This window comes from Pseudophryne corroboree, chromosome 4, assembly GCF_028390025.1.
Source record: "Pseudophryne corroboree isolate aPseCor3 chromosome 4, aPseCor3.hap2, whole genome shotgun sequence".
Lineage (NCBI taxonomy): Eukaryota > Metazoa > Chordata > Amphibia > Anura > Myobatrachidae > Pseudophryne > Pseudophryne corroboree.
Genome location: NC_086447.1, coordinates 413941850 through 413959710, shown reverse-complemented (window position 1 = coordinate 413959710; position 17861 = coordinate 413941850). Strand labels below are relative to the sequence as shown.

General features: G+C 46.1%; 1 protein-coding gene across 16 annotated transcripts in view; it reads right to left on the bottom strand.

The window, feature by feature from the left end:
- RIMS1 (regulating synaptic membrane exocytosis 1) overlaps positions 1 to 17861 on the bottom strand; it is a 581909-nt gene that overhangs the window by 27013 nt on the left and 537035 nt on the right. For all 16 annotated transcript variants that reach the window (XM_063916803.1, XM_063916807.1, XM_063916791.1 and 13 more), the window contains one exon: positions 1621 to 1762. In XM_063916803.1, the coding sequence (XP_063772873.1) occupies positions 1621 to 1762 (142 nt within the window). The remainder of the gene's footprint in view (positions 1 to 1620; positions 1763 to 17861) is intronic.

Here is a 17861-nt window from a genome sequence, read left to right as displayed (position 1 = left end):
GGGGGGGGGATATAGAGGGGGGAGCCAGGTCACGCCCCCTTTGAAAGTCTTAAAGTGCCCATGTCTCCTGCGGATCCGTCTATATCCCATGGTTCTTTTGGTGTCCCCAACATCCTCTACGGACTTATAGAAAAGGATTTACCGGTAGGTATTAAAATCCTGTTATTACCTTATATAGTGAGATCCTGTTGCATCTGCTACTTCATGCACAAAGTATTGATGTTCTGTACTTTGCGCATGCGCGGGACCCATTCTGCACATGCGCGAACAGGTCCTGCGACGTAAGAATCAGGACGGCAGCTGACTGTCAGACTGTCACAAGCAGGAGAAGTCTGCTTATAATAGACGCCTCCTGCTGCATTTACATACAGAGCTATAGCTGCTGCTTCCAAAGAAGCAGCAGGGATATCCACTCCAACCACGCTCTGAATTAGACCCCAAGTGTACAGAATAAGATTCACTGAACTGCAGTATGCAGCTGTCAGGATTCTGGCGTTGGTTTCCTGACCGCCGGGAACTCGATAGGCGGCATTTTGACTGTATCCCTTCAGGGGCTGGCTGGTAACTTTCAGCCTTGCGAGGCAAATGCAATCAAGTAGCCCCGGCTTTTCTACCAGCCCTCCCTGCATATCTTCTTGCTGTCTCATTTAGTCCTACCTGCAAATATTCCTGATTGCCCACTCCGTAGCTGTTTCTCGGGGTGGTATCCCAGCAGTTGGGATCCCGACAGTCACAATGCAGGCAGCGGCACTCCCCCATACATCTAATCCCTAAATCCAGATCAGCAGATCAGATACGCCAATGAGCGGCCATCGATGATCAGAGATCCATCAGAGAATTGGGGAAATTCTTAATTTAAAAAAATCCCCAATTTTATGATCCTGACCGTTTTCCATCAGGAATGGAGAATCGAGATTTTTTAAAAATGTTTAATATTCCCGGCCGTCGGGGGATCAGGAAATAGCGGCAATCTGTTGCTAATGTATGGAGGCCATAACATGACAATGGTATTTGTTACACTGGCATACAGTAACTGAGAGTTTAAAGTGTAATCTATGACTGAAGCTTTTAATGTGGAAGCACAAAAAACAATTCTGTACCTATTTTACATGCAAATTCACATACATAAAGGTTAATAAACTATAAAATAGTTTTCTAAAAAATCTAATTTTTATGTGCAGAGTGATATATGTCTATTTATTATACTGATTATATAGAGAAATAATTGTAGGCACATAAATTAAATGTTTTAGGATCTAAAATCCAAGAAATCCAGAAAATATTGTTGCAGACCTGAAGGGAAAGACTGTACAGTAATGTGTTCCACAGACTAGCAATCAGCATGTAACAGCTGTCATTTTGTGTAGTCAGCCTCATTCTCATCTAGACTCTTACCTACAGAATCCAGCATAATGTCCCCTGAGGGGAGAGAAACAGTTTAATTCAATGACCTGAATCTCCTGTGAATAGGAAGAGTAAAATGTAATCTTCCTTTTACATTATCTTCCCTTTTCAAGCTGACCTACGTGGGAACGCCTGATTCTTATTTTAGGCCAAGGAAGGAAATGCAGAGAGATTGTAGACAGGTTGCTATTTATCTTGCTCCACCATGTAACTTACTTTCCCTCAGAGCTGTAGCTGTTAATACTTCCATCTGTCGACTCTCGGCTTGGCTGCCGAACCATACGACTCCTCATTTCAGCTGCCATTCCTGTTTCTGTGCTTCTTTGAATTGTACTTTTGAATTTCTTGTTGCCAGAATCTAGAGAGAACAATTAAGATATCATTAACAGAAACACACCTCAAACTTATGTTATCAGAGCACTGAAACGAACTCCACTGAATTAATACAGAAGCAAATTACAGGTGCGCTATTTAGGGGCGGATTTAATTAGCCATGGTTGAATTATAGCCTGCGCCAGCGGTTGCCGTGCATTTCAGTTCGAGTCTGAGGAAGAACAAACAGAAATCCACATAAAATACCCTGATCGACGGAAGCTGTAAATCCATAGCCCCGGGAACTTATCCCAAATTCTATGGGTTAATGTGCATTAGCGGGTCATTTACCGCATGAGGAAAAGGGGCTTTAATTGAATAGCCTTGGGTGTTAAAGCTCTAGGCTACCGCTCTTTTCCCAGCGCAGTATATATCTGCATGTAATTGAATTGGATCTTAACTGGTTTAATGCCAGTTTTCTTTTAATATTAATACTTTTATTATATTAATACTGTTGGTTCATTTCTGAATTGCATTTGTTTAGAGAAGGATTACCACTGGTTTCTAATACACTTTGATAAGCAGGGTGTGACAGCACAATAAATAAACAGAAAAACGTCACATACACATTACGGCTGTGCTAGAGTCGTCAGTACCATCTATAGGAAATATAGGGGGGGGGGGGGGGGCTCGTGTGCAGACTCTGGGTGGGCCTCCTCTCTACGGTGCAGCAGAGTCTACTGTGAATGTTTGGATCTGCGGAAACTCAGGGGCTGTGTGCATCGCATACACTGCACCCATTACAGCTGCTCCAAAGGGGATCAGTACGTAATCCCGCTGGACGGGATCCCGGCGGTCGAAATACCGACGCCGGAATCCCGACCACACAATCCCGACAGGGGTGGCGAGCGGAATGCAGCCCCTTGCGGGCTCGCTTCGCTTGCCACGCTGCGGGCACGGTGCCTCGCTACGCTCGGCACACTATTATATTCTCCCTCTATGGGTGTCGTGGACACCCACTGAGGGAGAATATGTCGGGATTGTGGCGGTCGGGATTCCGGCGTAGGTATTTCGACCGCCGGGATCCCGTCCAGCGGGATGTTGACCGCATCCCCTCCAAAGGGGCGAATTTAATTAGGAACGAGTTTGTGAAAGCAATTTGCATAATAAAACATACATGGGGCTAAATGTAATAGCCTCTGAGTTGCCAGAAGTGTGTGACTTGGTGCAAGTTTTTCTGTTTTTAAAAAAATCAGCAATCAGTTACTGGTTGGTTTTGTCTTGTAAATGATTGCTGCTTTAAAAAGACGGGCAGACTCGCACAAATTCCTGCCACTCTGTCAATTCGGAGGTTATTACATTTAGCCCATCATGTGACTGCGCGCACCAGGGAAACATGACATTTAGGGGCAGACGTATTAAGCCTGGAGAAGGGATAAAGTGGTGATAAGTGCAAGGTGATAACGCACCAGCCAATCAGCTCCTAACTGACATTTTTCAAATTCGTAACGATTGGCTGGTGCGTTATCACCTTGCGCTTATCACTGCTTTATCCCTTCTCCAGGTTAATACATCTGTCCCTTAGTTAGACTCCTGTTGAGGTTGAGCAACTTTTTCACCAAAAGCAGCCTAGGAGAAAAACATGCAAAAGTGGGGAAAATATCCTGGACCACAAAAAATTGCAAAATGAGATAGCAGGGCCATTAAGCAAATGGCCATATGGAAAGTACTGCAGGTTTGTAAATAGTGTCAAATGGCTGAATTCTTGCATTTTACTTTTTAAATAAAAAAAATGACAGTTGGCATGTTTTTTTTTTTTTTTTTAACAATTTGAAGTCTTTCTAGTATTGTGTAGTACATATAAATGTGTTCAATGTGATCTTCCAGTGTTTTTCTCCCATTTCTCCGTTTTTAGAGAAATTCACCTGAAAACTAGCATGTCTTTATTGGATATATGATACTATTTAAACCCCTCCAAGTACATAAATATTCATTGGAAGGCCTGTATCATAGGTTCTGCACTGAGCCTTAACAGTTCTACTTTAATATAAAGATTGTCCCTATCTTTTAACTTGCTTAAGGAGCTGTGCGCTAAAAAAAATAGAAAGTCTCGAAAAATATAATGCAAGTTTGGAATTGGAATGCAAATGTAATTCATGGTGCAAGTTCACTGTAAGAACAGCTCCCAGAACCCAACTCACTCCAAACTGAATCGACCCGTAAATGTTACCATTTCTCTTCACCTAGGAAAGTTGATGGTGCCCCTAAATCACTGAATTTCACCACCTTAGGGGCAGCTGGACTTACCTGGCCCACAACCTACCTAATAACAGAGGAGGAAGCGCAGGGGGGGGGGAGGGGGGAGTAGAAGGGAGAAACATATGAAGTGGGAGGTGAGAAATGTGCAGGGTTGGTCCCAGAGTAGGGGACAGCACACAGCAACTAGCAAGGGCTGAAGCCTGGTGCAGGGGGAAGGAGTGTTCTGGAGGCAGGGGAAGAAGTGCTGTTGGAAGAGAGGAGTTGGAGCAGTTGGAAAGGGTATTATCTCCATCCCGACACTGCACATGGTCAGGGCCAGATTGAGCCTTGGGGGGGGGGGGGGGGGGGCAGGGCACTTAAGACAGGGGGCCTGGAGGAAGGTAGGGTAGGAGGTTGTTTATTAGGTTGTGTATACCTCCCAACATGACCCTTTCCAGGAGGGACAAAATGCTCTCTACCTGGAATTCCCTCTTAATATATGACTGGCATCACCTGTGTTTTGTTTCATTTATAAGAAAGGTATTTCAACAGAGGTGGTTGCAATCGTAAATTAAGAGGGAAGTGTATTGCACAGTATATAACATTTAAACCAATGGTGTAAATTAGATGTGTATGTACAGTATGTTAACATTTTATATATGTTAACACCATACTGTATATAAAATGAAGATTTCTTCTTCAACCACACAGTGACTACAAATGTTGTGGATTTAGCTCCTGCTGTGCTCTGACTTCGCATTCCAAGTTTTCCAATCAAAACCCTCCCGCTCATTCTCTCTAAGTTTGAAGTCCATACTTTCTGCCTCTTCATTCCATCCTACCTCCACATTCCGGTGTTCCCCCCAGACCCAGTTTAACAGTTCCTTGATAAAAATACCACCTGGCTTTCTCACTCCTATCCACTGACTTACCCACTTTTAGAGGACATCTATATCCCTATCGACAACCCTACTGTTACTGCTACTGTACCTGCAAACACCTTACACTTACTTCCTCCTCTGGTCTCTTCAAGTGAACATCATCTCCCACCCACCATGATGGACATCTCCTCATCGCTGTGCCAACTTTAGTTTTTCTGACATGGAATTCTTGCTCTCAGATAACAATCTCCATTCTATTTACCTCACCTCTCACTCTTGCCTCCAAGACCTATCCTATGCTGCTCCACACTTATAGAACTCCCTACACTATCTAACCACATTCTTCCCCATCCAATCAGTCAAGAGCTCTATTACAACCTGTTCTTTCAATATAGTGTGTTTTCCCTCAAATCATGCAACACTACCTGCATGTTCTACAAAATACTTTACAATCACGTCACAGCTACAGTATGCCCTCTCCCAATAGGTTATTAGCTCTCACGAGCAGAGCCCTCTCTACCCTCTTTCTCATGTCTGCATCTCCTGCATCAACCTCATACAGTGGCGTAAGTTCGTCCAAGTTGCCCGGAGGCAAGTTAAATATTGGTGCCCCCCTATTTCCAATATCAAGATAAATATGTGTGTGTGTGTGTGTGTGTGTGTGTGTGTGTGTGTGTGTGTATGGAGTGTTCTGGAAAAAAATGTATATACTGTATTTATACATTTGTCTTTTATTTTAAATCACACATTTCTTAGCAGCCATACCCAGGATTAGAACCCATGACCTGTTATACTGACAGCAGACACTTTACTGATGGAGCTATTTGCTCCTGTAGAGGAAGCATGAGAATGCTAACTATATGAAGTTACTCATGTGCTTATCCTTTCTTACTTTAATAATCTTCAACTGCACCACATCCAGCAGTCTTCTGCCACCTGATACTTATTCCAGTGTCATCTGCTGATGTAACTATGCTTATTTACCCTGTACTTGTCCTATACTGTCATCAACTGTAAGTTGCTGTTTTCCTGTTTGATTATTTGTTTATGTATTCTGTAATTGGGCGCTGCGGAACCCTTGTGGCGCCATATAAATAAAGGATAATAATAATAATAATAATAATTGTCAGAGAAGTATCTTCATATAGTTAAAATTCTCATATTTCCTATACAGGAGCAAACAGCTGCATCAGTAAGGTGTCTGTTTCCAGTGTAATAGGTTGTGGTTTCTAATCCTGGGTGTGACACCTGTAAAATGTGTATATTCAGTATAATAAAGAGGGTGTGATTTGTAAGGTGCAGGGACCAGTGAGGAAATCGGCCACTGAAAAGACAGCGACAGCTATCAATTAACTTAATTCAATGGTGTCACAGAATGGGCGGAGAGGTGCCCCCTTTCAGAGCAGGAGCCCGGCGGCAGATGACTCCGTTGCCTCCCAAAGTTCTGCCTCTGACCTCATACATACGTGTTGTTTTTGTGTGTAATATATGCAATGTGCCTTATTGTTGGGTCATATTTTGGGTCTTTTGTGAATTGAGAAACACACCTGCTAATCATGGGTCTATTACGGTATGCCGGCACTTGGGATCCCGGCAGCCAGCATACCGGCAACAGGATCCCAACCGCCAGTATACCGGCAGTGGGGCGAGCACAAAAGAGCCCCTTGCGGGCTCGCTGCGCTCGCTATGCTGTGCTCGCCGGTATGCTGAGCGCCGGGATCCCGACAGCCGGCATATCAAGTGCCACCTGCTAATCATGGGTACTTTGATGGATTCAAAATATTCAAAAATTTTATTAATGCCAACAAATTGAATTAGAATTCATAGTGTTAAGAAAACTATAATCATTCAATTTACAATACTAGAAAATGTTAAAAAGCATTTAATAAAATTAACATTTACAATAGGCAGTATTATTATCTACATATTAGTTTAGTATGTAATCCCCCTAAACTAGAACAGCATCAGTTTTGAATTACGGCATCAGGCTTACTTGCACCCTGTGCAAGAATTTTTGGAGTGCCACCTTTCCAATATGTGCCTGTTGTGGGGTACTGTGTCCTCTCAACAAGGAGCGTGGCCTCAAAGGGAATGCCATATGCGTATCATGGGGAGAGGGTGAAGCCTTGGAGAGGCTGAGGGTGACAGTAGAGATAGGGTGATTGGGTGATAGTGGTGCAGGGGAGAGGCAGAGGGTGAGGTTGTGGGTTGCCCATTACACATTATGCCCACACAGAAGACTTGCCCCTTACACATTATGTCCACACAGTAAAAGAGTGTGTGCAATGCATGAGTGCACGGACAAAGAGTCAATTACATCCACATGTAGTATAATTCAGAGTCTGAGTCCAGGGTTACCAGTCACTCACCAATCACCACCACATCGAAGGTCTCGTCCAAATTCCTGCATACCGGTCCAGGTTAATACCGCAGCACAGACCACAGTCCGCTAGCAGCACAGCAGTGTGTGACCACCCACAGCACTTTTGCTGCTCGATTGGATCACGGCCACTGAGGCTGACTGAGCCAGTCAGTCACTGTCTCAGTCAGTAGTGTGGGCGGCAGCTAGGAGGCGGAGCGGGTAGCTAGATGGACAGGACACACACTTCAGCAGGTGCCAGGCAGAGGGAGGAGGCAATATGGCAGGGAAAAATTGGTGCATCCACTAAGGACCACACAGGTTGAATATGCCTGGAGCCGGCCCTGATTATAGTGCAACACGCAATCAATGTTTGCACAATAAGCATTTTGCAGAATTGTGGGTTTGTCTGTTTTTTTTTTCATTTAAAAGGTGTTACTCTTATAATGAACATAAAAGTAGTAAATGTATCTGCATCTCCTTGTGTACAATCCTACTGATTATTTACAATACACAAAAGTATAGTAGGCCTGATTCAGCTACCGATGCAACTTAAAAGCATGTCGCAAAGTACAGATGGGCGTTACTTTTCACAAGCACCAGAACCGTACTGCGCATGTGCACTAGGGGCCTGCGTTCGCACTACGACTGCAGACATCAAGTGATTGGCAGCCATTGGGGAGCAGAAGGTGGGCAGCAGTGGCCTTTGTTTCCCAAGGCGGAGACATGACGCTTCCATGTTGGGGGAGTGCTGAGGCTGGCTCCTCTTGGTAGTAGCTGTGGAGGCTAGCTTGCGTAATCGCATGGGTCACGCAGCTGGCTGATGGTACTACAGGTGATCCAATGCTACATTCTCGAGCACAGCACTTTATCACAAATGCATGCAAGAATTGTCTATTCATACTAGACGTCTCCTGCTGCATTGCCATACTGTACCTGTGCATCACAGCTGCTTCCAAGTAAGCAGCAGCGATGCACAATCCAACCGCATGTGAATCAGGCCCAGTGTGCGGACAAACAATAGTGTTCTGAAATGGTATGGAACAAGCCTTTCTGCTTAATATCTTTGGCAAAGTCACGTAGAGTACCATTTCATTTAACAAGGATTATCAGTATATGAAAGTAATACAACCTTCAACAGCCTGAATTGTACAATACAGTAACTTGTAAGGAAGGGAAAAGTATGTGTTGAACACTTATGAACAGAATTTACAATGTGAATTTATCAAAGGCAATAAGATAATGTTCTAGAAAAAAAAATGAAGTAAAAACTGTAGAACTTTATTTTGGCTATCACTACAATTTTGCCTGTCATGCCACTTGCAGCGTAACTGCAAAATTACTACCTCCTAATGAAGCTTACTAAATATTTAGAAAGCAGCCTATTTCTTGCTTGACTGCAAACAGAGCCAATCACAAGCAATAAATGCTATAATAGACAGCAAATGAGTGCAAAGCTTAGGAAAGCAAGAGCAATAACATAAATCCCGCACAATTACAGTACTTGTTCACAGAAGTGCTCAGTGAACTCATTTCTGAATAATGATATAATGCAAATTGTAATGAATTATCCTGAAATCACTACGCAAAACAAGAGAAAACCCATTAATGTTTGTGCCTTATTGTATAAGACTTATGTTCTATGAACAGTATATTAGCCACATAAGAACTTGGAAATAAACACAATGTTATACTGTATATACATTTTTGCTATACATACAGAAAATGTTATCAGTGGGTGCAATATTAGCGGGGCTGGCCCTGACCAATTTGTTGCTCTAGGCAAGATTCTAAGGGTGCTACCCCCGTAACATGCCCATGGCCTACCCCCTGGCTGAGTACCATGTGCTTAATGATTGATGCCTTGGTGGTCTAGGGTAGAAATAAAGGATGTCCCACTGCAACCTTATCTGCTCTACCGACATTGACAGACACAGAAGGGTACCCTCTACGTCAGACCTTCCCTGTAGGGTTCAGAACCAGTTCTCTGCTTGACTCTTGGTGCTGGCTTGATTCTGCTGGTTACTTGATGCTCGCTGAACTTCATCTGGACAGCAAAGGGCCAGTATAAGCTAATTTGCATAAACCCCCTTGATGCCATGGCTTTTCTCTGCTTCATGTTATTTATGGAGCAGGTTACCGTGGAGAAGTCCTCAACTTGCTTCAATGCTTCCCTGCTCTCTGTTTAGCAGCCATGCTAGCTCCACCCCCCTGACCTCCTATCAGCCACTGCGGCCTCCCAGGAAGGTCAGCTGGTGGCATATACGCAGAAGGACCCGCCGGCTGACTTCAAGACCGTTGAGGTGCACTGCTGGAGGAGACAGCATCACTGGAGCCCGGGTTACTGCATCGCTTTGTCGGAAGGGTGAGTATACATGAATTGCTACTTATAATAGTTATATATCGCATTGGACCAATGCGATATATAGTGATAAGTATCAATTCATTTTTCATTTCTTACATGAATAGACCCCTTAGTCTTTATATTTCTGCATCGTTTGGTCTTCTGGAGTATCGTCCACTCCTCTTCGGGAGCTCTTGTACCACTTCCCCTGCCATCATACTCACTTCACACCAGCTAAAAGAAGATGGATGAAGGGTGCAGAGCATAGACAAGGTGAGCTGTGATTGGTTTGCCATTGTGGCTCCTGATTGGCTGCCGGTCTGCGAGCCACAATTGGCTGGTGGCAAGCACCAAATTTGAAAAGTGCCTCCTTTGTTGGTGCTAGTACCCAATGCCTGGTGACAGTGGCAGCCAAAGATGTGTCCCTAGTGGAACATATCTCTATACGAGTCAGAACTCCGGACAGTATGGTTGCTTTCCGAGTTGTCTCAAGTAATCCCCCTCTGGAGGTAGGACAACATTGGCAAGTGCCTAGTAAAGGAAAATCTGTAACACTAGTAATGCTTGCCAAATGGATATGAAAGGTAAGGTGAAATCACTGGAGCTTTTCTATTGGTTAATACACTGACATGCAGATATTTAACATTTGAATTGTTATATGGATAGGAACGGTAAATTATGAATGTGCAAATATTTGTTTGCCTGGTTTTGTGTTTTTTTGCCTTATGCATCATGCCCCTACTGGGGACAAATGTACCAACTGGGATACACACTGATATACGGTTCAAGATAATGGCACATGTGGATAGATAGAAAATGTTACATCTTCCAAAAGGGAGAATCTGGGAAGATCGGGGAAGCATTCTTACATAAAAGTGGATATGGTACTTGAATGCACATTGTGCCCACATGCAAAAAATAAGATTTTACTTACCGATAAATCTATTTCTCGTAGTCCGTAGTGGATGCTGGGACTCCGTCAGGACCATGGGGATTAGCGGCTCCGCAGGAGACAGGGCACAAAAATAAAAGCTTTAGGACTAGGTGGTGTGCACTGGCTCCTCCCCCTATGACCCTCCTCCAAGCCTCAGTTAGGATACTGTGCTCGGACGAGCGTACACAATAAGGAAGGATTTTGAATCCCGGGTAAGACTCATACCAGCCACACCAATCACACCGTACAACCTGTGATCTGAACCCAGTTAACAGTATGACAAACGTAGGAGCCTCTGAACAGACGGCTCACAACAATAACAACCCGATTTTTTTGTAACAATAACTATGTACAAGTATTGCAGACAATCCGCACTTGGGATGGGCGCCCAGCATCCACTACGGACTACGAGAAATAGATTTATCGGTAAGTAAAATCTTATTTTCTCTGACGTCCTAGTGGATGCTGGGACTCCGTCAGGACCATGGGGATTATACCAAAGCTCCCAAACGGGCGGGAGAGTGCGGATGACTCTGCAGCACCGAATGAGAGAACTCCAGGTCCTCTTTAGCCAGGGTATCAAATTTGTAGAATTTTACAAACATGTTCTCCCCCGACCACGTAGCTGCTCGGCAGAGTTGTAATGCCGAGACCCCTCGGGCAGCCGCCCAAGATGAGCCCCACCTTCCTTGTGGAATGGGCCTTGATAGATTTAGGCTGTGCAGGCCTGCCACAGAATGTGCAAGTTGAATTGTGCTACAAATCCAACGAGCAATCGTCTGCTTAGAAGCAGGAGCACCCAGCTTGTTGGGTGCATACAGTATAAACAGCGAGTCCGATTTTCTGACTCCAGCCGTCCTTGAAATATATATTTTCAATGCCCTGACAACGTCCAGCAACTTGGAATCCTCCAAATCGCTAGTAGCCGCAGGCACCACAATAGGCTGGTTCAGGTGAAACGCTGAAACCACCTTAGGCAGAAACTGAGGACGCGTCCGCAGTTCTGCCCTGTCCGAATGGAAAATCAGATATGGGCTTTTATACGATAAAGCCGCCAATTCTGACACTCTCCTGGCTGAAGCCAGGGCCAGTAGCATGGTTACTTTCCATGTAAGATATTTCAAATCCACCGATTTGAGTGGCTCAAACCAATGGGATTTGAGAAAATCCAAAACTACATTAAGATCCCACGGAGCCACTGGGGGCACAACCGGGGGCTGTATATGTAGTACTCCTTTTACAAAAGTCTGGACTTCAGGAACTGAAGCCAATTCTTTCTGGAAGAAAATCGACAGGGCCGAAATTTGAACCTTAATGGACCCTAATTTGAGGCCCATAGACAATCCTGTTTGCAGGAAATGTAGGAATCGACCCAGTTGAAATTCCTCCGTCGGGGCCTTCCTGGCCTCACACCACGCAACATATTTTCTCCAAATGCTGTGATAATGTTGTGCAGTCACCTCCTTCCTGGCTTTTACCAGGGTAGGGATGACCTCTTCCGGAATGCCTTTTTCCCTTAGAATTCGGCGTTCAACCGCCATGCCGTCAAACGCAGCCGCGGTAAGTCTTGGAATAGACACGGTCCCTGCTGAAGCAGGTCCCGTCTTAGAGGTAGAGGCCACGGATCTTCCGTGAGCATCTCCTGAAGTTCCGGGTACCAAGTTCTTCTTGGCCAATCCGGAGCCACGAGTATCGTTCTTACTCCCCTTTGCCGTATAATTCTCAGTACTTTTGGTATGAGAGGCAGAGGAGGAAACACATACACTGACTGGAACACCCACGGTGTTACCAGAGCGTCCACAGCTATTGCCTGAGGGTCTCTTGACCTGGCGCAATACCTGTCCAGTTTTTTGTTGAGGCGGGACGCCATCATATCCACCTTTGGTTTTTCCCAACGGTTCACAATCATGTGGAAGACTTCTGGATGAAGTCCCCACTCTCCCGGGTGTAGATCGTGTCTGCTGAGGAAGTCCGCTTCCCAGTTGTCCACTCCCGGAATGAACACTGCTGACAGTGCTATCACATGATCTTCCGCCCAGCGAAGAATCCTTGCAGCTTCTGCCATTGCCCTCCTGCTTCTTGTGCCGCCCTGTCTGTTTACGTGGGCGACTGCCGTGATGTTGTCCGACTGGATCAACACCGGCTGACCCTGAAGCAGGGGTTTTGCCAGGCTTAGAGCATTGTAAATCGCTCTTAGCTCCAGTATATTTATGTGAAGAGACATCTCCAGGCTTGACCACACTCCCTGGAAGTTTCTTCCCTGTGTGACCGCTCCCCAGCCTCTCAGACTGGCATCCGTGGTCACCAGGACCCAGTCCTGTATGCCGAATCTGCGGCCCTCTAACAGATGAGCACTCTGCAACCACCACAGAAGAGACACCCTTGTCCGTGGAGACAAAGTTATCCGCTGATGCATCTGCAGATGCGATCCGGACCATTTGTCCAGCAGATCCCACTGAAAAGTTCGTGCGTGGAATCTGCCAAATGGAATCGCTTCGTAAGAAGCCACCATTTTTCCCAGGACTCTTGTGCATTGATGCACAGACACTTTTCCTGGTTTTAGGAGGTTCCTGACAAGTTCGGATAACTCCCTGGCTTTCTCCTCCGGAAGAAACACCTTTTTCTGAACCGTGTCCAGAATCATTCCCAGGAACAGCAGACGTGTCGTCGGGGTCAATTGAGATTTTGGAAAATTCAGAATCCACCCGTGCTGTTGCAGCACTACTTGGGTTAGTGCTACTACGTCCTCCAGCTGTTCTCTGGACCTTGCCCTTATCAGGAGATCGTCCAAGTAAGGAATAATTAATATGCCTTTTCTTCGCAGAAGAAACATCATTTCGGCCATTACCTTGGTAAAGACCCGAGGTGCCGTGGACAATCCAAACGGCAGCGTCTGAAACTGATAATGACAGTTTTGCACCACGAACCTGAGGTACCCTTGATGTGAAGGGCAAATTGGGACATGCAGGTAAGCATCCTTGATGTCCAGGGACACCATAAAGTCCCCTTCTTCCAGATTCGCTATCACTGCTCTGAGTGACTCCATCTTGAACTTGAATTTTTGTATGTACAGGTTCAAAGATTTCAGATTTAGAATAGGTCTTACCGAGCCGTCCGGCTTTGGTACCACAAATAGTGTGGAATAATACCCCTTTCCCTGTTGTAGGAGGGGTACCTTGACTATCACCTGCTGAGAATACAGCTTGTGAATGGCTTCCAATACCGTCGCCCTGTCTGAGGGAGACGTTGGCAGAGCAGACTTTAGGAACCGGCGAGGGGGAGACTTCTCGAATTCCAACCTGTAACCCTGAGATACTACCTGCAGGATCCAGGGGTCCACCTGTGAGTGAGCCCACTGTGTGCTGAAATTCTTGAGTCGACCCCCCACCGCCCCTGAGTCCGCTTGTAAAGCCCCAACGTCATGCTGAGGGCTTTGCAGAAGCCGGGGAGGGCTTCTGCTCCTGGGAGGGAGCTGCTTGGTGCACTCTCTTACCCTTTCCTTTGCCTCGGGGCAGATATGACTGTCCTTTTGCCCGCTTGTTCTTATAGGAACGAAAGGACTGCGGCTGAAAAGACGGTGTCTTTTTCTGTTGGGAGGGGACCTGAGGTAAAAAGGTGGATTTCCCGGCTGTTGCCGTGGCCACCAAATCCGATAGACCAACCCCAAATAATTCCTCCCCTTCATACGGCAATACTTCCATATGCCGTTTGGAATCCGCATCACCTGACCACTGTCGCGTCCATAAACTTCTTCTGGCAGATATGGACATCGCACTTACTCTCGATGCCGGAGTGCAAATATCCCTCTGAGCATCTCGCATATAAAGAAAAGCATCCTTTAATTGCTCTATAGTCAATAAAATACTGTCCCTATCCAGGGTATCAATATTTTCAGTCAGGGAATCCGACCAAACCACCCCAGCACTGCACATCCATGCTGAGGCGATGGCTGGTCGCAGTATAACACCAGTATGAGTGTATATACTTTTCAGGGTAGTTTCCAGCCTCCTATCAGCTGGATCCTTGAGGGCGGCCGTTTCAGGAGACGGTAACGCCACTTGTTTTGATAAGCGTGTGAGTGCCTTATCCACCCTAGGGGGTGTTTCCCAGCGCGCCCTAACCTCTGGCGGGAAAGGATATAATGCCAATAACTTCTTTGAAATTAGCAGTTTTCTATCGGGGTTAACCCACGCTTCATCACACACTTCATTCAATTCCTCTGATTCAGGAAAAACTACAGGTAGTTTTTTCAGACCCCACATAATACCCCTTTTTGTGGTACTTGCAGTATCAGAGATATGCAAAGCCTCCTTCATTGCCGTGATCATATAACGTGTGGCCCTACTGGAAAATACGTTTGTTTCTTCACCGTCGACACTAGATTCGGTGTCCGTGTCTGGGTCTGTGTCGACCGACTGAGGTAAAGGGCGTTTTACAGCCCCTGACGGTGTCTGAGACGCCTGGACAGGTACTAACTGGTTTGCCGGCCGTCTCATGTCGTCAACTGATTTTTGTAACGTGCTGACATTATCACGTAATTCCATAAACAAAGCCATCCATTCCGGTGTCGACTCCCTAGGGGGTGACATCACCATTACCGGCAATTGCTCCGCCTCCACACCAACATCGTCCTCATACATGTCGACACACACGTACCGACACACAGCAGACACACAGGGAATGCTCTTATCGAAGACAGGACCCCACTAGCCCTTTGGGGAGACAGAGGGAGAGTTTGCCAGCACACACCCAAGCGCTATAAATATATAGGAACAACCCTACAGAAGTGTTGTTTCCTTTATAGCAGCTTAATATATCAATATCGCCAAAAAAGTGCCCCCCCTCTCTGTTTTTTTACCCTGTTTCTGTAGTGCAGTGCAGGGGAGAGTCCTGGGAGCCTTCCTCGCAGCGGAGCTGTGCAGGAAAATGGCGCTGTGTGCTGAGGAGATAGGCCCCGCCCCCTATTTCGGCGGGCTCTTCTCCCGGTGTTTGTGAGACCTGGCAGGGGTTAAATACATCCATATAGCCCCAGGGGCTATATGTGATGTATTTTTAGCCAGAACAAGGTATTATCATTGCTGCCCAGGGCGCCCCCCCCCAGCGCCCTGCACCCTCAGTGACCGCTGGTGTGAAGTGTGCTGACAACAATGGCGCACAGCTGCAGTGCTGTGCGCTACCTCATGAAGACTGAAAAGTCTTCTGCCGCCGGTTTCTGGACCTCTTCACTTTTCGGCATCTGCAAGGGGGTCGGCGGCGCGGCTCCGGGACCGGACTCCATGGCTGGGCCTGTGTTCGATCCCTCTGGAGCTAATGGTGTCCAGTAGCCTAAGAAGCCAATCCATCCTGCACGCAGGTGAGTTCACTTCTTCTCCCCTAAGTCCCTCGTTGCAGTGAGCCTGTTGCCAGCAGGACTCACTGAAAATAAAAAACCTAATAACTTTTTCTAAGCAGCTCTTTAGGAGAGCCACCTAGATTGCACCCTGCTCGGACGGGCACAAAAACCTAACTGAGGCTTGGAGGAGGGTCATAGGGGGAGGAGCCAGTGCACACCACCTAGTCCTAAAGCTTTTATTTTTGTGCCCTGTCTCCTGCGGAGCCGCTAATCCCCATGGTCCTGACGGAGTCCCAGCATCCACTAGGACGTCAGAGAAATTATCATTTTCCGTGATGGGTAATGAAATGGAATTCAAGGGTTGGTGAGGTGGCATTTATAGTGGTGTTCCTTAGCTATTGGGCCAAGACAGAACCCCTGCAAAATAAACATTTTTAAAGAGCATGTAAGTGGCTGTGCAATTCCATACAAATAAAAGGCAAACACAGCAAAAGGCGTCTGTAGGAGATAGAAACTTCCTCCATGAATCTGTGAGAGACGATTGCTGCGTCTTCAGATCAACAGTGCAACCATCGGACGCAACTCGCGATGTTAGCAGTCCAAGGTCAGTCTCTGTAAGTTAAAGCTTACTCAGACTGGCCGAAGGATCCAGGCACTCGGGTCCAGGAAGTCTGCATCCTACGACGCAGATCCAGGGCCCAACACGTCTTTAAAACGGGGGGGGGGGGGGGGGGGGGGGGCATTACACCCCCGTTTTGGAAGACGTTGCCGGTTGACCCCCCCCATGTCATTCATGCTGCAGTTAAGAGGGGTTGCAAGCAAAATTGCTCTGTACATGTGCAGAATGGGTCTTGTGTCTGTGCAGACCCACAGATATCGGATTTGTACATAAACCGTTGAGTTTGCGTATAAATCCGAATCAGGGCCAAAGAGTGGTTTATGGCAATAATCAGGAGTGGATGGAATGCTGTTTTACACTTTCCAGGCATAGGTCATGCAGATAATTAACCTGATATATGCCTAGGTTCCGACACACAGCTGTGACAAATGTAATATAGACAGACACAGAAATTCCTACACTGGAGCTATAAATGAGACAGAAGCGTAACTCCCAGAGGCAATGCAAACGCCTGCCTCCAAGCTCCTGAAGGGGCACATGCATGTACAGCAGGACATGTGTGGTTCACAGCGGGATCCAAGTGTAAACGCTGCTCTTCCAACAAAGCTCTGCGGCACACCCGCCACTGCTGCAGAGTTAATCGGTTCTGTCACAGGAGCCCTTGTAACACCTGCAATAAGAGGACAGTATGGCTCCCACCTGGTACCGCTCAGCCAGTGTTGCAACAAGTGACTGTGCACCTACCGCTGCTGCTGGACTGTGAGATGGGGCCCTGGTGAATGCTCATTCTGCAGACAGCTGAACCCTGTGAATCTGACTCTGACCCACAGGCTGTTGTTACACAGCATAGCTGGAGTCCTCTCAATTCACTGCGGGCTCCGGTCCTTGTAGACCAGCTACAGTGTAAGAGCACTATCTATATAATTCTGTAAGTTATGTATATATGTGTAAATACACACACACACACACACACACACACACACACACACACACACACACACACACACACACACACACACACACACAATATTTGTTTTCCCTTTTTTTAAGGGAGGGCACCAAGCTCTGGGTGGCTGGGATAAACTTGCACTACTGAAATGAGGCTGCATCGAGCTGTATTTTACAAAAAAAAGACAAGATGAAATGAATAAGATGGGTAAAGTCCTAAAGTGACAATAGGCAAGACTCTGGCTTGATATACTGTATGTGCACTTTCCACCATGCCCAGTTTCAGGCAGACTCCCAATGTCACACATAGAGGCACAGATACATTGTACTATATGGCCCTTACTGTCATTACTTCAACATCAATCTTAATCAAACCACTAATAGACATACTTATAAGCTTAGTATACTTATTATTGATTTCTAAATACATATACTGTAGGTCATTGCTATTTCTTTATTATGCTGTTTATAAAAACATAAACACTTCTGA